This window comes from Bos mutus, chromosome 19, assembly GCF_027580195.1.
Source record: "Bos mutus isolate GX-2022 chromosome 19, NWIPB_WYAK_1.1, whole genome shotgun sequence".
Classification (NCBI taxonomy): domain Eukaryota; kingdom Metazoa; phylum Chordata; class Mammalia; order Artiodactyla; family Bovidae; genus Bos; species Bos mutus.
The window spans coordinates 51,473,988-51,500,537 of NC_091635.1; the positions used below are offsets into that span (position 1 = coordinate 51,473,988).

The 26,550-nt window shown below is 37.7% G+C and overlaps 1 protein-coding gene across 4 annotated transcripts in view; it reads right to left on the reverse strand.

Moving 5' to 3' along the window:
- The window catches only part of CLTC (clathrin heavy chain), a 70,527-nt gene that overhangs the window by 29,934 nt on the left and 14,043 nt on the right, over positions 1–26,550 (reverse strand). For all 4 annotated transcript variants that reach the window (XM_070390568.1, XM_070390570.1, XM_070390567.1 and 1 more), the window contains exons 2-13: positions 17,225–17,432; positions 14,288–14,556; positions 13,315–13,476; positions 10,974–11,087; positions 10,393–10,566; positions 6,404–6,601; positions 5,507–5,707; positions 3,342–3,494; positions 2,628–2,750; positions 1,657–1,794; positions 1,240–1,404; positions 944–1,124 (exon numbers count right to left, since the gene is read on the reverse strand). In XM_070390568.1, the coding sequence (XP_070246669.1) occupies positions 944–1,124; positions 1,240–1,404; positions 1,657–1,794; positions 2,628–2,750; positions 3,342–3,494; positions 5,507–5,707; positions 6,404–6,601; positions 10,393–10,566; positions 10,974–11,087; positions 13,315–13,476; positions 14,288–14,556; positions 17,225–17,432 (2,086 nt within the window). The remainder of the gene's footprint in view (positions 1–943; positions 1,125–1,239; positions 1,405–1,656; positions 1,795–2,627; positions 2,751–3,341; positions 3,495–5,506; positions 5,708–6,403; positions 6,602–10,392; positions 10,567–10,973; positions 11,088–13,314; positions 13,477–14,287; positions 14,557–17,224; positions 17,433–26,550) is intronic.

Below are 26,550 nucleotides of genomic sequence, written 5' to 3' on the forward strand. Positions count from 1 at the left end.
ATGCAAATACTCTATTAAGATCAGCACTAACTTAGCAGCCACGAACCAGATGTGGCATCTGAGCACCTGAAATGCTAGTGTGACTAAAGAACTAAAGTTTTGATTGCATTCAATTTTAATACTTTTATTTACACAGCTATATGCGGCTGGGGGCTACGTACTGAATGAAGAGTATAAATGTAGCACACAGTTAACATAAGAACTGAAAAAATTAAGAAAATTATGTAGAAATCTCTTATTACTTCTGTCTAGAGTAGTCCAATAAAAAGAGGGAGGAAAAGTTAAGCAGAGACCAGATGTTTAGCTAAGGAATCTAAAAGCCACTGACAGTGATCACATTAGCACTCAGTACAACAGTGGTTCTCAACTGTGGACGAAATGGTTTTCTTCCCAGGAGACATTTTCAGTGGTCACAACTGGTGGAGCAGATGCTTCTGGCATTTACTGAACTGAAGCCAGCAATGCTGCCAAATATCCTACAGGCATACAACAACATACCCTCCAACTCAACAAATCATCCAGCCCAAAATGTCTATAGCACTGAGACTGAGAAAACCTGCTACACGGACAAGTCACAAAATTTCCTCGGCTAGAATCCTTTGCCATTACAAAAGTCAGACAATATAAACATGATCATTATATACCCGATCATTAGTATTTTCATCTTGTTCAAATATGACAAAGCTACTACATATATTTGTATGTTAAGATTCTGCCTTTAACTGACCTATAATATATCCATGCAGACAGTCTATTCACCTCATGTCCCTAGAACCTGATACAGATGATGCCTGACTATATTTATTGACAATAAAACTTAAAATATTCCATCAAAATAAGCTTGGAGAAAGAATTTCCAATGGCCTATGACCATTAATAACCTATGATGTATACCCCTCTTGCCTATCTTAAGTCATTTAAAATGATTCGAACTTTTAATTACCTTCAAAACTCTTGAAAGATTCAAAAAGTTCAATCAGAGACTGAGTGGACAGTTGTTCATGATACTTGGAAGCCACCTGTACACAGATCTGTAGATTCTGACGAATATTGGCAGACAGCATGGCCCTGAGGCATTCTAGGGAGTCTTCCACTGATAAGGACCCAAAGTAATTCACTAACCACTAGAGGACAAAATAAATAAGTGAAATAATATTAAATCCAATGGATCATTTGGTTACACAAACACATTTTTAGTATACCAATTAATGGTAACTAATAGGCAAGACACTGAAATACCTCAGGGTTAAGAAGATGCGTGTGAACGACTGCACGCTTTATATCATATAAGTCAGTGAAGTGTTCTAACGCACGCTGCAAGAGGCCAGCCTTTTCACACAGCTGAGCGATATGAGCCCGGTCATAATGCGTGAACATCTGATTGCCTAGAATAGCATCTGCGACCTAGAAAAACATAAAAGGATGAGTTTATCTTACCACTCCACCTGTATCAGTAACTCCATATCCAGATTACACCTTAAGATCCAATACTGGACTGATAAAGGAGAGAAAGTACAAAGAGAATTTTAGCCAAATTTTCTAAAATGATGAATGGGCGTCTCAATAGCTTCAAATAACTTAATCTAAGCAGCTCTGAATAACAGCTGTAGAAAAACAGTGACAGAAACATGCTATAAAATGCATGAAAACACGTACCTGAGGTGCATGCATAAGGTTCATCTCAAGCAACCTCGTCTGTAAAGGACCTTCAGATGGGCGATTATTCTTCAGGGCATCAAGCAAGAATGCAGTACACTGCTGAATTAGATTGTATTCCATAAACACATCGACAATCTGCAAAAAAAGATGTAAGGGAAATTGTTTTTAAGATACTTAAAAACTACTTTATGATACAGTTGACAATACAGGTAAGTGAAAGGAAATTAAACATTATCTCTTTCTTCATACATAAAACACTACCAGATCAAATTCCAGATTTAAAGAATATTATTTAGATAACATAACCTCATAATTTAACAGGAAGTTTTATCTTCCACAGTTACTTTAGTTCTAGTAAACACACCCATAAAATATTTCAAGATACTATATAGTAGCAGAATATAAACTGCAAGATTTAAAATTTTGATTGACTGATTGATATACACATGCATGCCACACCACAGGACATGCCAGACTTTAGTTCCCTGACCACGGACTGAATCTGTACCCCGTGCAGTGGAAGCATGACTCCTAACCACTGGACCACCAGGAAGTCCCTGATGAACTGTTTAAAATACACAAAAGCATAAAAATGAAAGAGTCCTTGATTCCCACTTCATATATGCATTTTCTCTCTCCCTTCACCAAGTGGCAGAGACTAGCCTTTGTGTTTTCTTACACCTATATTTTTTGTATTTTTAATACATATATCACTAAATGAGGTAGGATTTGTTTTGCATGTTTTAAAGCTATATATATAGATGGTATCTTACTGTCCATTCTTCTACAACTTGCTTTTCTTAGGTAACACAGTTGAAATTTATCCATGTAAATAAATAAACACAGCTCTAAGTTCTACAAATAAAAAAGTTAACCTGTTCTCCAGGTTGTTTAAACTCAGATCCGGTCCCCCCACCCCGATTCTCTACATAAATTAACTTCTACAAAATACATTTTAAATTGTTTACCTGGGTGATATCAGCAAGAGGTTCTTCATCCTGAACTAACATTTGAGCAAACTGCTGCCCCTGATCTGGACTGATACGCATAACATTTCTCAGCAGAAAGATCCAGTCTGGAGTATATCCAACCTAAAAACAGACAAAAATGTAAGCCCTGCTGCAGAGTTCCATTTTTATATTACTTAAAGGCTTTTTCGTAACTATACTCCAATAATGGATTTTAAAAGACAGAAGAAATCACAGAACAAAAACAAACCAAAAGCAATGGGTGCCCCCCCCACCCCCGTGGGAAATAAATGCTGCTTCTACAATAGAATCTTCTTACTACAGAACTACTGGTGAAAGTACAAATTCAGTTTTAACAGATGCTCAATTTGATCTTGGTTTATATAAGACAACTTGATCTTGGTGATAATATATTTGAACAAACGGCTATAAATTTTTATAATCAGCTTATTCAGTCTCATTGAATGTGAAAAAATTTGTTCTAATAGGTTAAACATGCCCTAGCAGTTTAAGTTCTAAATGCCATGCAAGAGTAACTGTCTCCATTTTTGAAAAGTGATTCTGTAAATGAGAACCATACTAGTGCTTTATACTTTCCCAAGTAATCATAAAAATTTAAGGAAATTTACTATTAAAACTGAGAGTGACTATAGGATAATTTCTCTCTTAATGTTTTAATGAATTAATGTTCAGAATTTGTTTCATTGAACTCACTTTTTTAGCATATAAAACAATCTTCTGGACTTGACCTGTTTCTGCAAAGCACTGAATGACTTTATTTGGAACGTTAGCCCTTAAGTACACACTAAGCGCCAATGTAGGGTCCACAGATTTCACAAGGTCTCCCAGTTCTTCAGAACATTCCAGCTGTCCAAAGGGAAAAGAGGCTATTTAGTAATCCATGAGCTATTTTATAAATAGGCAGTTGTTACTACTTCCATTATAAATAATAACTAATATGACAGGCATTTAGTTACCCAGTTGTCCCAAAATGTATTATGAATATGCAGGAGTTATGGTTATAAAGACTACTGATTTTGTATTCAGAGCAAAGTCTCAGTAGAATTCTCCACACATTCTACTTAAGGATAAAAACCCACCAAGACTTCACATGTACAGATTCTACCAACTATCTTGTTAGGCATATAAATATTTAAGAAGCAGAATCTTGCACTTCTCACTATTAAGAATATTCAGGTATCAGTCCCAGATGGTCTCAATTTTACAAGAATAATCCAGCTCCTAATGTAATGCTATCAAATGAAAATCTGATTCAAAAAGCCAGCTGAGGTTACCATAAAGACCACTTTAAAATTAGGGAATGATCTGTAGGACCTAAGCTTCATTATCTTCTTGACTTTTGGGTTTAAAAGTTGTAAAGCAGGACACTAATTTCACAAAGTCAAGCAGATAAATATGTTAGAATTTTAAGGTGGTATACATGGAGACACACTCCTCTGTGCCGTTCAATCTGCCTAAGCTGCTCAATCTGGAAAACCGCTTCTCTAAAGGAGCTTTGCTTTACACACTAGAGTTGACTTTCTATTTTATAAGTATGTCAAAAGAATAGCGCTTATCACTGATATTCAATAATGAGACGTTCTATCAGAGTCTATACCCTCTCGACTGAATACACTAATGTAGAGCTGACCAGTGTCCTTTTCACCACAAATGAATCCTACATGACCATTCACCAAAATAGGTAATGATACCCAAAAAGCTCTTACATTGTTATATTGGTCAACTCAGTTACCTTGGCTGTTCTCATCCTCCCTTATCTTAAACAATTAGGACGGACCTCAAGTACTATGTGGCTAGTAACTATTCTTCAGCAGACTCCTGTCCAAGCACCCCAACTCTGAAGTTCTATCCTCCAGTATCCTCTAAGACTGCCAGAAGCTGGGTCAAGAAACAAGGATTTAGCATTGGTAATGCAGAAATACTACCAACATACACTAAAGCTGAAAGGTCTAACATTAAAACTTATTCACAACCCAGAGTGCTATAAAATAGGACCATCTCAGTTCTTGACACTGACCTAAGACATGACAATTCAACATTGCCACTTTGTGGAGAAAGGCTTTCTATAGTGGTATGAAAGCAATAATATCACTAATGGGTTGTTTAAACTCATTAGTTGTCTTACAAATAGGTGACATTTTTCCTAATATACACTAGAAAACATAATACTATTAGATGCTCTATGTGAAAAGAAACTCATTAACTACTGAGTGAACATAAAATGGATAGAGAAATCCCACAGTAAAGAAAGCTGGTTAACAACAGTTTTCAAATATTCATATTTAAATAACTTCAAGAAACTAATAAGTTAATATTTTTTCATGTAATGCCAGCTAACATTCTCTGTGAAGTGACTCTGGGGATCTGCATCACTGCTAATCAGTCCTGATGTCCTGTTAACCAATTCCACGTTGTATATAACATATTTCCCTTACACACCTAACCAGCTCCACCATTTTGATATTTGGGAAGTTCTAGAAGAAAAGATAAATTGTTGTATGGCTGAAAATACTGGGCATCCCAAGTGTGGGATGTGGGAGACAGGAATACATTCTTAGGTCCCCATGAGTTTATACATGTTGACAAATACGCAAAGCATGCAAAGTGTCTCATACTAAGCTTAACCACCAAGCAAGTAATCCTGGATTCCCTTTTAAAATAAAGATACCTCAACATGCCACAATAATAACCCATTTTCAAAAGAAAACACGCCTATGCATCTCATGCAGTGTCTATTCTTTCACCATTCCTACAAACAATGAATCACGGATGGAGATGTTCTGGTACAGCCTGTGTTTTTAACTTGCTACCGTGGTATTTAATCAAAGTGAAAATATGTTAACGTTAAGTTAATATACCTTATCTTCTTTTAACCATTTCTCCAAAAGCTGTTTCCGCCCCTGCTGAAGTACAGGCCTACACAGTTCTAAGGATTCATATTTGTTTAGCTGGCCCTGGTCCAAAAGGATTCCAAAGTATTGAAGTAGGGGTGAAGTTTGACCTGGCTGAGCTGGAACACTCTGGAACCGACGGATGGTGTCTGGGGTACGAAGAATTCCCTTTAAGAAACAGAAATGTTAAGGACTCCTTTTAAAGATGATTCAATATCACACTAATAACTTCACGGATCTGTTAAGTCAATTTTAAAGGCATAATTCCATCTACTGAAACCAAATCTCAACTTTTCAACATGTTGAATGGTAAAGATTCAGGCAATGTCTGTCAAACTTCTGGTTCAATGTTATGAGATTATTCTGAATCAGAAACATACCAACCTAATCATAATGCTAATGTATTATTCCAGGTTCATATTAGGTTAAGTAAAAATTTCATTACCGGTCAGGGAGTAAGGTATTAATTCAGTCCAACATAATACAAAAATGATGAGGATAAATTCAGGTCAAGTTCAGACAACTCTTCGTACCATGAATTGAACAAGATCTGTTTCATCTTTAAGACATAAAATCAGTAGCTATCATAAGATCCAACTAAGCAAACATTATTACATCTATGTAAATCAGAGCCTGTTAGATCTACACATCATTCTAACAATCTGAGTTTTAAAAAGTTAACCAAATCTAGAGCATAGAAAAGTTAACTAACTAAATCTAGAAGAAACTCATTCTACTGGAAAACATATCCTAAAAAAATACTCATTTCTCTGTGGGAAGCTGGTTCCACTCCCAACAGTATTAGAAACAGACCACGCTGGCATCAATCCAAACATGGCAATTTTCATTTTCATAACTACGTACCTTTGGTGCATTAGCGGCCACCTTTGCTGCCTCTGAGTAATTTCCCTGGGCAAAAAGAGCATTAAATTTCCGGGCAAAGAGTTCTTCAGCACCAGCTAAGTTGTTACGTACAGCCATTCTCAGAGCCAAATCAGGATTTTGTAGGACATTGGTGATATAAGGGATTATGTTTTCTTCTTCCACACAAACTGAGAGAACCTGCAATTTAAGATCTAATGAACAGCTGCAATGCGTTCACTTGAGCATCAGATACTAAATATGTTTAATGCTAAACTGATAATTTATAAACTGATATATATAAACTGATGACCACTGAGTGACAAAATATAAAAATGCCACTAAAAAAAAAAAAAAAGAGGGCAGAAAAGAGAAGACTAAGGGGTGCTGCTAAACCAAATGGGGGTTCCTAAAGAAACCTATATGCAGGTCAGGAAGCAACAGTTAGAACTGGACATGGAACAACAGACTGGTTCCAAATAGGAAAAGGAGTACGTCAAGGCTGTATACTGTCAACCTGCTTATTTGACTTATATGCAGAGTACATCATGAGAAACGCTGGGCCGGAAGCAGCACAAGCTAGAATTAAGATTGCCGGGAGAAATATCAATAACCTCAGATATGCAGATGACACCACCCTTATGGCAGAAAGTGAAGAGGAACTAAAAAGCCTCTTGATGAAAGTGAAAGAGGAGAGTGAAAAAGTTGGCTTAAAGCCCAACATTCAGAAAACTAAGATCATGGCCTCTGGTCCCATCACTTCATTGGAAAGAGATGGGGAAACAGTGGAAACAGTGTCAGACTTTATTTTTTGGGGCTCCAAAATCACTGCAGATGGTGACTGCAGCCATGAAATTAAAAGACGCTTACTCTTTGGAAGGAAAGTTATGACCAACCTAGATAGCATATTCAAAACCAGAGACATTACTTCTCAACAAAGGTCCATCTAGTCAAGGCTATGGTTTTTCCAGTGGTCATGTATGGATGTGAGAGTTGGACTATAAAGAAAGCTGAGTGCCAAAGAATTGATGCTTTTGAACTGTGGTGTTGGAGAAGACTCTTGAGAGTCCCTTGAACTGCAAGGAGATCCGAGATCCAACCAGTCCATCCTAAAGGAGATCAGTCCTGGGTGTTCATTGGAAGGACTGATGCTGAAGCTGAAACTCCAATACTTTGGCCACCTCATGCGAAGAGTTGACTCATTAGAAAAGACCCTGATGCTGGGAGAGGTTGCAGGCAGGAGGAAAAGGGGATGACAGAGGATGAGATGGCTGGATGGCATCACCGACTTGATGGACATGAGTTTGGGTAGACTCTGGGAGTTGGTGATGGACAGGGAGGCCTGGCATGCTGCAATTCATGGGGTCGCAAAGAGTCGGACACGACTGAGCAACTGAACTGAACTGAACTGAAAATAGAGCTGTCTTGTAATATAAATAACTCCCGATCTCATACAGTCCAAACTCTAATTGCTTTGCTACCATCCATTCTTAACATGGCATGGGCTCACATGGACGAAGTTTAAGATAGATTCCTCTTAACTCTGATTTTTCAGTAATTTTAATTACATTTACATTCCCAGAGTTCAAATTATATACTCAAGGAGGGAAAGGACCACTAAATCCTCACACACCTTATATATTGCAAGGTATACAGTAGATGCTTAATAAATGTGGCACCAGTAAAGAGCAACTTCTAATTGCTCTTTTTAAAGAACAATTAATTACCTACCCTCAGTTCCCCAAGTAAGTCATTGTCACAGAATGCCGATCTATTTGCTTAAAAGCTGAATTTCTGTCAATTGCCAAAGAGAAAAGGAGTCCTTCATCATGCATCCATTCCTCTCCCCAACACCAGATCTGGGTACACACCCCAGCTTATAAACTACTTCTATTCCCCGTAATGACAGTTCTCATACCATTATTTCTCATACCAGTGTTTCTCAGTCACTATTCCACATAAAGAAAGGAACTTATCTTTGTCTTTAATTGTATATTTCGCACCAGGGCAGTGTTGAACACAAAGTAAATGCTTAATATTTGCCAAGTGAGTGAGAACTCAATAACCAAACAAGTAATATATATTTGCCTGTTCTATTATTCCCTTTGAGGAAAATGAAATTTTAACCTCCAAGTGTTTCCTTTCTACAGATCTGACCTCCATCTTCCAAAGCTTAGGTCATTCTCTATCTGCAATGTGACACTAATACCCCATGTTAAGAGATCTTTTTTTAAAAGAAAGAATTCTTTCTTTATAGTTATTTACATTTTCATCTTTAATACTACTTCTTAGGAAAAATAAGGAAGATGAACAAACCCACTTCCAACTGTAGTTTCTGTAGCCTTCCCCAAATACCAAATCCATAGTTTCATCTTTATCCCATTTTTAGATTGTATTAGCAGAGTTCTAGAAACCAGTATTTAAGACATACAGGGGGAAAAGATGGTTCTTGTATCTTCTAAAGTATTCAGTTCTACCAAGTTCAGACTGTCATCTTGATCACTTTTAATTTTGCAACCAACAGAAACCATACTCATTCCTTCAGGGCATTGGGTCAGGTCCAGCTATAGTTAGCTCTGATCAAAAGAGTAGAGCCCTGAGCCCTATAGGTTATTGTGAACATTCATCTTATTCAAAGCAGTTGGCAAAGAAAACTTGTGGAGAGAGGGAAGGGAAATAATCAATAATCAAAGTTATGAATATTAATATATAATGGTAAAATTTTCAGGATATTTTAGTTAAAACAATTATCTCTGGTTTAACAACTTTATGATTATAAATTATCAGTAATCTAGTTCACCAAAAGACACATTCATTCCTGATTTTTCCACGAGAGGCACATTCAACTCAATAAATGAATGCTACTGAATTTTTAAAGTGGCTTTTGTGCCAGACACTGACTAGTGCAGAAATACAATTGAACAAAGAAAAGCCCCTTTCCTAAGGAAGAACAGTGACGAAGTAGTTAAACAAGCAACTGTAACTCACTGTGTTAAGTGCCATGGGGAGGGCTCCCTAAAGCAGAAGCACCTAATCAGGTGTGGAACCAATGGAGAGGATGGATGAGTAGGGAGAGACTCCCTTTCTCTACAGTATTTCTTTCTTCACATACATACTATGTTCTGAAAATTAATAGAATAAAGGAGGAAAAAAAAACCTATCTGCTTTCATTTACCATTGAGGAAAAACAATAATTTGGAGGAAAACAAACAAAAGGAAAGGTCAATAACATTTAACCATTTTTTTTAGGGAAAAAGATACTTCTAGGCATAATATTTTAAATTACATTAAAACACTAAAATACAGAAAAAAAGATCACTTGGGTTAGGTGGTGTGAGGAGGTTTGTCAAATGTGACAAGTCAGAACAGCAAACTGGGTAACTTTTCAAGTACCCCACTGAACCTACCAGAGCTACTGTAACATATCACCTTCCCACATTAAACATTCAGTAATAATTAAAGAGGTGAGAAAAAAGACAAAGGAAGAATTTTTTTCCTTGTAGTTGATAATGAGTCTTACAGATTACAGGAAGCAAACTCTATAAAAAGTATACAGTCTTGGAATCCCCTGGTGGTCCAGCCCTAGGACTCACCACTACTGGGGCCTGGGTTCAATCTCTGGTTAAGCAACTAAGATCCCACAAGCCCTGGGATCTTAGTATACAATCTTAGTATACAAAAAAAAAGTATATAATCTGTCAGATGTCACCCTATCAATTTCTTTGCATGAAGAGCCACTTCTCTTGATAACAGAGACACAAACACAATCCTTAGGTGGCTATACTATATGCCAAATAGTTCCTTCTCTTTGAGATACAGTTAAAGAGACATTGCAGAGTACATAGTAGTATATAATATATATATGCATCTGTATTTTTAGATATACATTATTTTCTGACATCCAAAATTACCATTTACTTTTTGGCAAAAGGCTAACCGTAGTAAGTGTTATTTTCTTTTATCACCTAATTTGATTTTCAACGTGTCCTTACCTGTCCCTTTCTGTTTACTCCAATTATTCCAGCTGTGGCTTCATGAGGTGCAGTGACAAAGATCGTTTCTCCACTGATTCTATTCATGTAGATGCAGGTACCAGTCTCAAGGTCATAGAGGTGGATGTAACCATACTTCGTAATCAAGAATACTACATCATGCTTTTCACTGATCTGTATAAAGAAAATAAGTACTTCAGTAATAATGAACAATCAGAAAGTTTAGTCCCATTCCATTTCAGAGATGGTAAAATTCTAGGATTTTGACAAGAGGCTTTTATGAAAAATTAAAAACTAGTATTTATGGTTTCTTCATTTTTACTGCAGATTCAAATATGCAATGTCCCAAGCTCTTACATAAAACACAAGAATATTAGTAAACTGTATAAGATAAAAGAGAAAACATAATTTTGAAGAACCTGGGATAACCCAATTTATGTATTACATAAAGAAGTATTACTTTACAAAGTTTCGCTATTTCTGAGTAAAGGCACCACTTAAAATTATACTGTCAGTAGTACTTTTTTAATTACTCGTGTTTAGAAAACAAATTTCAAGTTCCTTTGTTTTGCTTAAAATACCTGCATTGCAACAGGAAAGTCATTTTGTGCTTCTGGAGGAAAGAAAACATCCACTGCCTTCTTTGGAAATGGTTGGTTCCCTGTTGGTGGTGTGCCAACTTCAATGATATGTAACTGTTCAAAAGAAAAGTAAAACTTATGATCAACTGCTAAAAAGGACCACAGCAGCTTTATTTGTGAAAACAACCAAATGTCCTAAATAGCTGAACCCTAAGGCCTGGAGTGCTGTGGTTCATGGGGTCGCAAAGAGTCGGACATGACTGAGCGACTGAACTGAACTGAAACTATATGGTAACAACCATACTATGGAACACTCCTCAGTAATAAAATGAACTTTCAGACACAATGTCCAGTGGAAACACATAAAAAATGGCTACTCTTCATAAGATCGCATACTATATGATTCAACTTATAAAGCATTCTTGAAGAGACAAAATTTCAGAAATGAAAAGTAAATTAGTGATTTACAGGGGTTAGAGATGGCAAGCTAGCAGTAAGTGGTTGTGACTATAAAGGGGTAGCAAGAAGGTAATCTTTGTGGTAATGGAATAGTATGTATCTTCAATCTATACATGACAAAATTACACAATTATATAATTGAACCAATGTCGATTTCTGGTTTGTCAAATGTACTAAATGGCTATGTAAGACGTAACCATTAAGGTAAACTAGGAAAAGAGCACAGGATCGTTTCCCACGAATAATATGTATTACTTCAAGATAAAAATTTTAAGAAGTCAGTTGAACAGCTCAACCACATCTCAATCTACCTTAAAGAATGGTAAAACAATACACACAAAAATGCATTCTCATGGCTTTCGATTACAATTAAATTTTCCAAATAGAAATCTAACTGAAGTTATTAAAGTCTTCTCTGCCCACACCTACTCTAAATACAGATAAGTATAGACTCAACATGAGTAGTCGCTTTAATCACAGACACCTCAGAAATCTGGATGAGAACATTCTGGTTTAAAATGTCTGATGCTGTACATCAGCAAGCAATGGCAAGAGAGAGCAAATAATGTTAATGGAAGACTACTATATATTTTGCTTAGTCATGTGAGGAATGGACTTAAAAAATAACTCGGTTTCCAAGATATATAACCATATGAAAGTTACAGGGTCTCATCCTTAAATTAGAATGACTAGCCATACTGAAAAAATTGCCTTCCCTTAAAAAAACCATGGCCGACTATAAAATATATAGCACAATATATCAAGTAAGCTCAAGAACCTATAAACTGGTTTTCTGATACTACAAAAATTATACACAAGGTTTTTTCTTAGGAGGACTTTTCAAAAAATGTCACAGCCTTATGTCTTAATTAGTGCATCTAATTTCTAATGTATATGGGTTTTTTGTTTAAAATTCATCAATTCAGATCTAAATATCTAAATTGTATTTTTTATCCTTAGCCTACTGAGAGGCTGGTAGGAACATTCCTTGGTTCAGGGATTATTACTCTAAACTTTTAGGGAGAACGCTACCTCTGTACATATGTTCCCGCCCAGATTACAGGTTACTGATTACTGTATTTTAAGCAATCTCTATCTTGATTTTTTAAAACTACTTAGCATGGAAAATATATTAAGACTTCAGAGAACCTGCTATGGCGATGAGAAGAGCAGTCAGACTGCGTTTCCAGGGGCAGTCGTGCCAAGCGGGCATCCAGCAGTGCAATCGCAGCAGCAGCAGGGCCTCAGAGCTCTGCGCCAGGGCTTCTGGCTGCTGCCCACTCTCCCTTATTCCTCCTAATTCTCCCAGCTTGGTTCTAAACCTTCTTAGCTAATGCAAACTACCCACTATACCTTCATTATTAAACTTTATGCTCTAAGCAACCATCCCCTGTTTCTATTGTCTGCAATTAAGAACCCTGCAAAGCACTTCAACTTGTCCAAGTGATTTCAACGTAGTCAGTGTTGAGAAGCTCTGATTTAAGGCAACGGTACTGAAATTGTGGTCCACTCTACCTAGTCATCTACAGCATTTAAAATGCACATTATGAGCTCCACTTACTGAATCAGACTCTCTAGATGGAAGGCATACAAATGTACATTTTAGCCACCCTCGTGATTCTTAATGCACAGGAAAGCCTTTGGTAAAGGCAATGAAATAAAATCTATAAACAGCAGACACAAACAAGTTGCTTAAGAAACATTCACTTTAGACAAGTATCACCAGAAACAGAATTTAAAGAAATTAAATCACCACCAATCTGAATGTTAAAAACAAATTAACAAAAGAGAAGACTATTTTGGAATCAGATAACAAATTAATTAGTAACAGAAAGACAAAAGGCAAATTCTCATTAAAACAATTTCCAGAGGCAAAACTTACCTTCCCTCCCGCTTGACCCCGTACTGCAAAACAAAACAACGTTGACTCTTCTGCATTGCCTTCCATCTTGAATTGTGCGAAGCTAGCCGCGTGTCCCTCAATGGGCTGAGACACTTTCCTATCTACAGAATACAACTGCATAGCTCCCACCACACGATTTTGCTACAAAAGATCAAGCAGAATAAAGTTTAGGGTCCCAACGAACCAGTAACTTTCAGATACAATAATCAGTGAAATAATTAAAACACTTTATCATCTTTAGAAGGATTTACAATTCCTTTTCTCTCAATGTAGATTTGATACTTAATTTAAAATTTAGTTGCAAACATTCTATTAAAGCTTAACATGAATGTTTAAAATGTGCCTCACATACAACCATCTTTTTACACTATCTTTTTTTTTTAAAAAAAGAAAGATATAGGAGTACTCGGAGAAGGCAATGGCACCCCACTCCAGTACTCTTGCTGGAAAATCCCATGGGCAGAGGAGCCTGGTAGGCTGCAGTCCATGGGGTCGCTAAGAGTCGGACACGACTGAGTGACTTCACTTTCACTTTTTCACTTTCATACATTGGAGAAGGAAATGGCAACCCACTCCAGTGTTCTTGCCTGGAGAATCCCAGGGACTGGGGAGCCTGGTGGGCTGCCGTCTATGGGGTCACACAGAGTCGGACACGACTGAAGTGACTTAGCAGTAGCAGCAGGAGTACTCATTCTGCAGTAAATATCCACAATAAATTCCAAATCACTCAAACTCATTCCCTCAACCCGCAGAGAAGACCTCAAAACACCTTGCTAAGAGTACTCCAACCTGTATGACAGTATAAGGGATTAAACCAGCAACTTTTATTTCTTTTTTAAAAAAAGGGGGGGGGAGTCAGATGGGCAAAGAAGATCCAATTTCAAAATAAACTACATTTCAAGCACATAAATTCTCTAGACCTTTTATTTATTCAAAACTAGAAAAATGTTACCTGTGCAGATATGCCAGTCAGAAGTAACCACTTTTGCTTTGCATCAGTTCGATAATTGATAATCTGGCACCCTGCGAGGCTAGAGTGGCGATCAAACATTTTCACCGGCTGCGACTCTCCTTCCATACTCCAATGATAAACTGCATTATCCGTAACAAGAGCAACCGTATTCAAAGAGATCCATTTCCAGAAGGTGACATCATCAGTCATGGTATGGGCCTTCATTTTACTTTTCATTTCAATGTTAAATATCTGGAGAGTTTTCCCAGCTAAAAACAAAAGTAAGAATTATGAATCACTAAGAAACCAAAGCTCAAGATAAATTAGTATCTAGCTAGATCAGACTATCTCTGCATCAAAATCTGTAACTTCCAAACAAAATGGTCCTAGCGTGAGACTAATAACATCTACAGTAGTCACAGTGACAGAGCTGCAACCACTGAGGAGCTGGGACTGAGCAATCTACACCTAAACGTGAAGCAAAAACTATCACCTCTAATAAATACACTTGAAACAGATAGTATTACTTCCAAAGAGTTTTAAATCCCAACTAAAAATGAACAGCTCCCTTAATGATGAAAAACAAGTTGTAACCTTCATACTTAATTAAGAATGCTTACCCATAAACTTAATGGTTGGTACACAGAAAAAAAATGGTTGGTACACAGAAAAAAACAAATCTGATTCAAGCACATGGGGAAAACGTCTACTTTTTAAAAGGCAGCCATCCCCCATTCAAATATATCTTGTGGAAACTTCTTTGGAAGAGGATCTACTTCAACTCTACCTGTACCACTAACACATGAGAGAGGTGCATGCTACACTGTATTGGTTTAAGATACAAAGGGAAGGTAGAGGTGCTACAGAAAAGGAGAGGAAGACAAAGGAGGAAGGTTTCAGATGTTAATATATTAAAGGTAAGAACAAAATTCAAGCTTCAACCAGTTAAAACAGCAAACATTTAGTAAAAGAGGATGAAACCTGCTGTGAATGTTAAGAGTTCACTGAGTCAGATGCAAAGGTTTATACTGAAAATTTGAGACCCATCACAATCCAAAAAGTGATTTGGGTTAAGTTAATAGAGATCAAAGCCCACAGCTAACATTAGGCTGCCTAATTCGTATTAGTCCTTAGAGACTAAGGAAAACTCCATTCCTGAGCCTCAGAGAATTTGGCTCCTGAAGAGCAAAAATTATAAGGTAGTAAGGGAGTGGGGGTGGAGAGAGGGATGGGACGGGACACAAAACATACAGCTTTGTACCACAACCCTCCTTAATTACTACATGGGTAAAAACTTCTTCCATAAAATGAAGAATGTTATCCCCATCCCACACAATATGTAAACCACAACCAGACTTGAACAATTGTGAGAGTTACGGTCCTGTTTATAAAAAGAAACTAAGGGATTTGAAACTGGATTCAGAAGGAAGCCATATTTGGGAATAACTTAAATTTCCTTTGTTTCTTCCCCAACCCCTAGTTAATTACATGTTTTATTCTTTATGTGAAAGAGGTTGGAACATATGTACATGGGGTGTTTTGGGGAGGAGGGCAAGGGTTGACAGCTTAACTATGTAGTGTAGACACAAAGGCACAGATCTATAATGGTATTACTGTATGGGGCTCTGAAAACTCTTTCAATTTATTCTTTTTATAAAACAGGACAATAACTAATACAATCTAATTTAAGAAAACTCACCATCTGCACACATAAGAAAGCATTAAGAAATGTGATAAAATAACAATAACATTAAAAATAGAAAAGAATTATGAGAAAATTAAAACGATGGCCTTTTAATAGAGGAATGAGAGCTGTTAAGCAATTGAATTTAAATTCTTTAAGGAGGCTGAAGGGAACTTACTACCTTAAATATGTACTGCAAATAACAGACCACTGCCACAGAACAAGTATCCCAGGTAAAATCTGGACCATCTTTCCCAGAGATGAGATCAACTTCTATCTTGCAGAGATGTAACAATGACTTCTTTGAGTATGTTTTCAGTCCACCCCTCGCCCAATCAATTTAATTTCCAAACAGTGTCACTACTAAACACAAAATATAAATCATGTGGAAAAAACCAAGTCTATTTAAATACTTCAGCACCTGGAACAAGTCACCCACAAATTTACCAAGAAATTACCAAGAATCTGAACACTTCCTCCTACTATCAAGAAGAAAAGCAACAAACCAAAAAACAGCCAATTAAATGTCTCTTTCAAGTTGAGATAGTTACCTAGCCCTCGTAAGAGTCTGTTTTAAATAGTCAATTCTACTTTCAGTCTAAAGTTCAAAGGAAAAAAATTAACGTAAGACTCCCAGAAAGTATGAGGGCCTCTAAACTCTGTTTGGACTGCCAGGTTGTAGAGTTAGTTCCCTACTATGACAATTAAAAAGTCAGTCTGAATAAACTAACACCATTGATTCCAAAAAGTTAATACCTACCTATATATACACACACACTTTTAAAAATCAGTCTAAGTTCAAGCCAGTTTTAGAATTTGTTAAATGTAACACAAACCTGACATATAAAAAAGACACAGAATGAAGAGCAAGTTTATCACCATAACAAAATTCTGCAATGTTTAGTTGCTAATACTAGTAAAGTATATTTTACTCCAGAAAACAAATCACTAATTTCTTGTGTCTTCTGTAAATGGGGTTATGTTTTTAATATAATATTACCACACCACAGATATAAAGCTTAAATTCATTTAATCTAAATCTTAAAATTTTCCAAGTATGTGTAGAAAGTAAGACAGCTCACAGAATTATGCCAAGTAAAAGTCATGAAAATAGTTTAAAAAATCACAGTAACAGCTTTCACTTTGCAGATCTGTTTAACCAAACTTAATATACTAAAAAAAGATTCTAATTACTGTATTTGAATAAATTCCTATAGGAAAAGTTTTAAGAAAAAAACACAATCTGTTTATACCTTTTAGTGCAATTACTTTGCTGGCTGGATTCATGATGGCGCTGTCTGCTGAAATTGGTCTTCGAATTGGATTACTTGGGTCATTCATATCAATAATTACCACCTGGGCCTGCTCTCCTACTTTCTCTCTAATGCAGATGAATTTGTCTGACTCCATAGTCAAGGTACTGAAGCCAATGTTTGCTGGGTTTATACCCAGGTTCTGGAGCTGAGGGAAGAAAAAAACAAAAAACATTAATAAATCATGCTACCAAGTGAATTAGAAAGACTTGATATTCATGTGTGGTCATCATTACAAATCCTCATTTAACCATTACTACTTCAAGGTCAACATTGACAACTCCATTACACGGATTCAAATGAGGCAATTAATATAATGGACCTTCTCTCTTCCAACAAGTATGGTTTTCAATTGTTTTGTTATAATCCTGCAGTTGTAACTTGAGAGGTATAACCATCTGGTGACAACTAAGAGGAAGAACAGACAGATATAAAGGTAAGAGCTACATCTGAGAGGTAGCCTTTATGGGTCAAGGAACCTGAGGTAATCAACGTTTCTTGGCTTGGGATTTCTGAACTATTAGATCGTCCTCTCTAATCCCCTTTAGGATTTAGTAGTTACTTGATCATATGTACTGGACTTCAGGAAACTGAAAATTATTGATAAATTATAGCATAAAATGAGAGAGTTAAAAATTTCACAGGGTTCTTGGTCTAAAGTAACTTGGATCAGCCAGAGCAGACAAGTAAGTTACAATACTTGGCAAAAAGGGCCAAAACAAAGATACGTAATAAGAGAGATCCAGTCAAAGGAAGCCTACAGGCAAGGGAGTGAATGTGTTCAACAGAAGTAGACTCGAGAACACACCACAGAAGGATGAGCACATATTAAGGCCTAGAGATATGAAAGTGTGGTCTGCTGCGGCTTTGCTGGTGGTCCACTGGTTAAGAATCTGCTTTCAATGCAGGGGATGCTGGTTAGATCCCTGGTTGGAGAACTAAGATCTCACATGCTGTGGGGCAACTAAGCCCATGTGCTGCTACGAAGACCCAAAACAGCTAAATAAATAACTAAAAAAAAAAAAAGTGTGGTCTGCTAAGGGAATTCTAAGTGCTCTTGTAACACTGGGAATAGAGATTATGTATGAAAGGTTTTTGGAGAATTAAGATTACAAACACAAGTATGGGCTAGACTGGTAAGATAGATGTACCCCAGTAAGAATCAGGAATTGATCCTAAGGAAACTACTTCAGGATTTTAACAAGGAAAATAATGGAATCAGATTTGCTTTGTGTATGCAGAAGCTATTAATTTGCTAAGCAAATATACAAGATCTAAAGATGACACATCTTTAAAAACTAGTTAAATATATAACTGAGAACAAGAGGAGAAGGAGATTTCTACCAGACTGGGTCATTTCTCTAGGTGACTAAATGTAGTATAATAGACCACCACTCAAAGGCTACCTGAAGGCTTTCTTAGCCTTGACCAGCCGGAGGGTTTTATTTTTTTCCTCCAATAGGTAACAAGTTCACATGGAACAAAATACAAACAAAAATTTTAAAGCAGGAAGACGAAAAAAAAAATTTTTTTAAGCATGGGAAAAGAAAACTGTCACTACTCTTTCTGGACCAGCTGAGCCAAGGTAACTGTGATGCGTACTCAGTCACTCAGTCCTGTCCAACTCTGTGCAACCCCACGGACTGTAGCCCTCCAGGCTCCTCCCCTGTCCACGGAATTTTCCAGGCAAGATACTGCAGTGGGTTGCCATTTCCTACTCCAGGGGATCTTCCTGACCCAGGGATTGAACCCATGTCTCTTTCACTGGCAGGTGGATTCTTTACTGCTGAGCCACCTGGCAAGCCCTAAAGGTAACTGTCTTTTACATAAATTATTCTGTCAAACTCTTCTGCTAATAGTGCTAAACTATAACCAGTCCAGGATTTCAAAAGAATACAACGTAAGATTAAGAGACTACATTGTAATTTCACTTCCCTCTTACACCTCAATGACTGTAGGTACAATGATAAAGTATAGTTACAGTAACTTGGTCACTGAATACCAGGGTATGTAACCAAGCAATTGTCTAACTATTAACACAAACATGGTAATAAAGTGGAAGATTAACTAGTTGTACAAGCTCAAGTATATGCTGTAGTGCAAGGCAAGTATACAAGCTGTGAGATATGTAACTTATAAGTGAGTTTGGTTACAACTTTATGAATTACCAATTTTCATTTCTTCCTAACTTTAACTTTTAGTGACATTCAGTTTCAGAACTAATGGAGGAAGATAAAGAAGTGGTCCTCAACAATCCATGAAGGGACCTTGTCGGGGGTTAAGGGATGCCTTATGCAAACCAGGCTGTCTAATTTCATAAGAGGTGGATACATTTGTATTTCTGAGTAGACCAGTCCTCAGGCTCAAGTTTAATTGAGTTACCTTTCCAATAATTAAAAAAATATTTCAGTAGATCCTAGAGCTCCCAGAACCATATACATAAAAGCAACAAGTTATCTTCTAAACTACTCTTTAAAAGAATTGTAGGCCTCTAAGTTACTACCAAGCATTTACCAAAAGCAATTTTGAGTCTCAGCTGTCACAGCTTAAATCCTACAATGTCTGAGAAAGTAAAAATAAACAGTGCTAGTCAAACAGTAAAATTAAAACAAGGATGCAAACCACAAACACACTGAACTAAATGATTCCAAGAGATTCTTTTTTATTCCTCCACATAAGAGGTAGGTAGAAGACAACTAACTGTAAGAAAAGAAAACACTATGAGATAATAAAGAGGAGGGAAAATGGTAAGTCAAGAAACATGTGTTTTATTCTTTCCCAGATCTCCAGATAAATGCATCAAGAAATGTCTTCAAAAGCCAGCAGAGACCTTTAGCCTCATAGCTGTTTTATTTGCAGAAAAAAGCAAAGATTTGGTGCAAAGTGGGGGCACTTCCTGATACTTCTCCTCAATCTATGTAGTACTTTTACTTTTTCTCATTAAACACATTCTACCAAGAAAGCTGTGTATATATATTTTTAACCTTCTCTATCAACATTGTACTGCATATGAAAGATTTATACTTTATTAAAAAAAAATTAAGTAAAAACTAGATGGCAAATCCTCACCAATCTACACATTTAAACATTTTAAGAAGCATACTTAAGTAACGCCTATTTACATAACTAAATAGGAAATTTCTCCTTCCTAAAAAGCCTCTCCCAGTTGTTAGGATAAGTGACCTATTTCAATAGGTTAACAAAAGTTACTTTTTCTCCCACCTCTTCAAATAAGGTCAGTAAGAATTTTTCCTCATTGCTGATACTTCTCAGTGAGAATGCCCAGTTCAGTTCAGTCGCTCAGTCGTGTCCGACTCTTTGCAACCCCATGCATCGCAGCATGCCAGGCCTCCCTGTCCATCACCAACTCCCGGAGTTCACCCAGACTCATGTCCATCGAGTCAGTGATGCCATCCAGCCATCTCATCCTCTGTCGTCCCCTTCTCCTCCTGCCCCCAACCCCTCCCAGCACCAGAGTCTTTTCCAATGAGTCAACTCTTCGCATGAGGTGGCCAAAGTACTGTGTTTCAGCTTTAGCATCATTCCTTCCAAAGAAATCCCAGGGCTGATCTCCTTCAGAATGGACTGGTTGGATCTCCTTGCAATCCAAGGGACTCTCAAGAGTCTTCTCCAACACCACAGTTCAAAAGCATCAATTCTTCGGCGCTCAGCCTTCTTCACAGTCCAACTCTCACATCCATACATGACCACTGGAAAAACCACAGCCTTGACTAGACGAACCCTTGTTGGCAAAGTAATGTCTCTGCTTTTGAATATGCTATCTAGGTCGGTCATACCTTTCCTTCCAAGGAGTAAGCATCTTTTAATTTCATGGCTGCAGTCACCATCTGCAGTGATTTTGGAGCCCCAAAAAATAAAGTCTGACACTGTTTCCACTGTTTCCCCATCTATTTCCCATGAAGTGATGGGACCGGATGCCATGATCTTCGTTTTCTGAATGTTGAGTTTTAAGCCAACTTTTTCACTCTCCTCTTTCACTTTCATCAAGAGGCTTTTAAGTTCCTCTTCACTTTCTGCCATAAGGGTGGTGTCATCTGCATATCTGAGGCTATTGATATTTCTCCCGGCAATCTTGATTCCAGCTTGTGTTTCTTCCAGTCCAGCGTTTCTCATGATGTACTCTGCAGAGAAGTTAAGTAAGCAGGGTGACAACATACAGCCTTGACATACTCCTTTTCCTATTTGGAACCAGTCTGTTGTTCCATGTCCAGTTCTAACTGTTGATTCCTGACCTGCATACAAATTTCTCAAGAGGCAGATCAGGTGGTCTGGTATTCCCATCTCTTTCGGAATTTTCCACAGTTTATTGTGATCCACACAGTCAAAGGCTTTGGCACAGTCAATAAAGCAGAAATAGATGTTTTTCTGGAACTCTCTTGCTTTTTCCATGATCCAGCGGATGTTGGCAATTTGATCTCTGGTTCACACAGTCAAAGGCTTTGGCATAGTCAATAATGCAGAAATAGATGTTTTTCTGGAACTCTCTTGCTTTTTCCATGATCCAGCAGATGTTGGCAATTTGATCTCTGGTTCCTCTGCCTTTTCGAAAACCAGCTTGAACATCAGGAATTTCACAGTTCACATATTGCTGAAGCCTGGCTTGGAGAATTTTGAGCATTACTTTACTAGCGTGTGAGATGAGTGCAATTGTGCAGCAGTTTGAGCATTCTTTGGCATTGCCTTTCTTTGGGATTGCAATGAAAACTGACCTTTTCCAGCCCAGAACACTCACCAATTCTTCCCAAATTTTCCAAGGGTTTATTAAAAAGGAAAACATCCCAAAACAATTCTGGTTTAGATGCACTCTCAAAATGGGGTCACATAAAAGGGTTATCATACTAGATATCTATGTCTAATGATATTTGTGTAGATTAAAACTTTAAAATACAACGAAGGGAATTCCTGGCAATCCAGTGGCTAGGACTCCACACTTCCACTGCTGCAAGCCCAGGTTTGATCACTTGTCAGGGAACTAGGGTCCCACAAGCTGCACAGTGCAGACAAAGAACAAAACCCAACACACTGTAATGTTTTTAAACAGGTTTCATTTTCAAAACAACATATACTAGCCATAAAATATTCTAGTCAGTTATAAAGGTCTAATGGTGATGAAAGTGAAAGAGGAGAGAAAAAGCTGGCTTAAAGCTCAACATTCAGAAAACTAACATCATGGCATCCGGTCCCATCACTTCATGGCAAACAGATGGGGAAACAGTGGAAACAGTGGCTGACTTTATTTTTCTGGGCTCCAAAATCACTGCAGATGGTGATTGCAGCCATGAAATTAAAAGAAGCTTGCTCCTTGGAAGGAAAGTTATGACCAACCTAGACAGCATATTAAAAAGCAGAGACACTACTTTGCCAACAAAGGTCCGTCTAGTCAAGGCTATGGTTTTTCCAATGGTCATGTATGGATATGAGAGTTGGACTATAAAGAAAGCTGAGCGCCGAAGAATTGATGCTTTTGAACTGTGGTGTTGGAGAAGACTCTTGAGAGTCCCTTGGACGGCAAGAAGATCCAACCAGTCCATTCTAAAGATCAGCCCTGGGTGTTCACTGGAGGGACTGATGTTGAAGTTGAAACTCCAATACTTTGGCCACCTGATGCGGAAAGCTGACTCATTTGAAAAGACTCTGATGCTGGGAAAGATTGAGGGCAGGAAGAGAAGGGGACGACAGAGGATGAGATGGTTGGATGGCATCACCAACACAATGGACATGGGTTTGGGTGGACTCCGGGAGTTGGTGATGGATAGGGAGGCCTGGCGTGCTGTGATTCATGGGGTCACAATGAGTCAGATACAACTGAGCAACTGAACTGAACTGAATGGTATATGAGCTATATACCACAGAAACTGAATCACAGATTGTGGAACAAACCATTAATAAATTCAGAGAACATGCTAAGCGTCTACATACTTGCAGCTGTTTTCAGAGAATACACAATAATACTCAAACTGTCCACATTTTTTATCCTCTCAATTAGCAACTTTTGAAGTTGTTTGTTGTTCAGTCGCTAAACTGTGTTGGAGTCTTTGTGATCCCATGGACTGCCGCATGCCAGGTTCCCTTCTGTCCTTCACCATCTCCTGGACTTGGCTCAAACTCCTGTCCATTGAGTCGGTGATGCCATCCAACCATGTCTTCTTTGGTCCCCTTCTCCTTCTGCCCTGAATCTTCCCCAGCATCAACATCTTTCCCAATGAGTCAGCTCTTCCCATCAGGTGGCTTAACTCTATTGGAGCCTCAGCTTCAGTTCTTCCAATGAACATTCAGGGTTGATTACCTTTAGGACTGAGTCATTTGATCTCCATGGTATCCAAGGGACTCTCAACTGTTGAAGTTGGGACTATTCTGAGATATTCTTGGAAGTTTCTATAATAAAGTATCTTTTTAAACTTCAAATAATTTTTATTATTTTATAACTATTATTTATAAAATAAGAATATGGAGTCAATACCCTTCGGTCCAAAAAAATGAATCTTTTTCTTTTTGAATAGTTGTGACATGCATATGACAAAGAATTCATTCTATACAAAAGGGTATGCTGCTGCTGCTGCTGCTAAGTCGCTTCAGTCATGTGTGACTCTGTGCGACCCCATGAACCGCAGCCCACCAGGCTCCCCATCCCTGGGATTCTCCAGGCGAGACCACTGGAGTGGCTTGCCATTTCCTTCTCCAATGCATGAAAGTGAAAAGTGAAAGTGAAGTCGCTCAGTCGTGTCCGACTCTGTGTGACCCCATGGACTGCAGCCTACCAGGCTCCTCCATCCATGGGATTCTCCAGGCAAGAGTACTGGAGTGGGGTGATAAACGGGTATAACTACTATTAAAAGGCACTCACTCAAAAAAAAAAAAAAGGCACTCACTCCACGTTTCCAGTAATACCTCTCTCCCGCCAGCAACTAGGGATACTTTTCCATCTTAGATACCCTATGCACAGGTTAAAAATATATATATATTTCCAGTTTCCCTTAAAAAGAAACAACACTAGTCTCCGTTAAAAAAAACCAAAGCACTAATGGCACATGCACAGAAGCACACAGCCACTGACTGCTCCCTTATGAAGAAGTCACCAAACTTCGCAGTTTGTTTCGTTTCCAGGCTGGATTCTGCATACTAGTCTGTAAGTGGCACTACTCTAAGACTTGACACTTAAATCTAGTTCAGATGCTAAAAAATAAGTAGTCATCCATCCCTAGTTACCCCCTGGAGATTGGTTCCAGGTGCCCTGGCAGACATCAAAAGTCCACAGATGCTGGTTAAGGCCTTTGTATGTATGGGAAACCACAGATAAGGAGAGGAGGGTTGACTGTAAATAGATTTTATGTTAATCAGCACACCCAAACTCTGGAGTGCCCTGGAATTATATTTTACAAATGATACAGAATTGTTTCCTTTTCCCCTGTCCCCCCAATTTAGATTACACGCCAAAAGACAAAAAAGACACTGCATTCTTAGTTTTGTAGTCAGAAACACTATTTCAGATTCCCCACAATCCAGAGAACACAGAAGGTTCTCCATTCAAATAGACAATTACCATACAAATGCATAACTCTGATTATAAACTACAAATGCCATCCAAAATCAGTTTTGTGGATTCATACGAGAAAAAATGTCTGGGTTTAGCCCTAGTTTTGCCACATAAATGACCAAAGGTAAATCAGTTATCTCTGTATATCTACCATTTCTTTATCTGAAACATGAGATGATAGTACATTTCCCACAACTGTGAGGATTTAACCGAAGTGCTTTCAGAACATAGTAAAGCCTCAATAGATACTATTAGCACATATAATACATGAGTACTCTGGCCAGCTCAAGATTAGCTTTTTTTGAATTTGCATTTTATCTGCTTAATTCAGCTGTGCTAGAAGTTGGCTAAAACTCAGGGTGTGAATTTCTTTGAACTACTGATAAAAAGATTACTAGTCTCTCTGTGCTCAACTTAGTAGACACTGCATGTTTGTTTGTTTTTTCTTTTGAGAAAAGGAAATTACTCTTTAAAATTTCCAATTCTGCTCTTTAATTTACCCAATTAAAAGTCAGGTAGAGACAAGACTCTTCAAAATCACATAACATGGAATCATGTAATATATCCACGCCAGGTAACCCCATTTTACTTCAATTATTATTTTTAGGGGCACATGGAACAGTACTGTTGAGGCTTTCTGACAAACTTGGCAAATATATCTCCTAAACCTTTGTTTAGGGAGCAAGCCAGGAAAGCTAATGCAAACAGAAGGTGTAAGGTCAGGAGAAATAATTCTCTTTACCCTAAAGAGCTCAAGGCTAAGAAAGAGCTGAAGTGGAAAGCACTTTCTCCCTTAGTGCGCCCAAGAGTTGAAGCTAGCTGGGTCAGAGAAACACGCACACACCGCTCCCCAGCCCCCAATACATTTCTAAAACCAAAATTTCCCAATTTTTCCTAATCTGCCCATGCCCCACTATTTCAGATCCATTTACCCAACTAAACCATAGCTCCTCAAATAAAAACTTTCTTAAAGAATGAAAGCCTCTGCCATTCCTGCCTCTCAATAGTTCTAAAGGCTCAAATATTCTTACACAAAAGGACAACATTTCTTTACTAATTGTATATGGCTAATTACTTTTCAAGATAATTACAGATTAAAGGATTTATGAAACCCAAGATTCTGCACTAATATAAATAAAACAGGAGAAGTTGTTCCTTGCAGAAGAAAGCTAACTTAAAAATGGTAAAAGACTGATGGAATTCTTTAAAAGTCAGTATTTTGCAATTAACACAATAATTGATTCAGACAAAAATCATCAACGGATACAAGAACAGATGAAATTTTGAGAAACAACAAGTATTTGTAATGTCTCAAAATATCTTCCCACAAAACAAAGGGAAAGGAGATTTATGGTGAAGAAAACTGTTAGACCCAACCCTCATGCAAGGGTTGTGATAAAAGTTAACATAACTAGCAATGAGTCAAAATGACAGCATGTGCTTCCCTTCCCAATGTGAAGCATTACAAAGGACACATCACTCCTGCAGTATTCTGACATACAGCCTGAAGTCAATCAGGAAGACACATCAGACGAACACAAAATGGGGAACATGCCACAAGAAAAATGACCTATATTCTTTTAAAAAGAGACAGGACAACTCAATGCAATTCATGATCCTGAATTTTCTTACAAAGAACATTACTGGAACAACTGATGAAATCTGAATTGAGCCTGAGGTTAACACTAGTCTGTCAAATTCTTCACCTCAA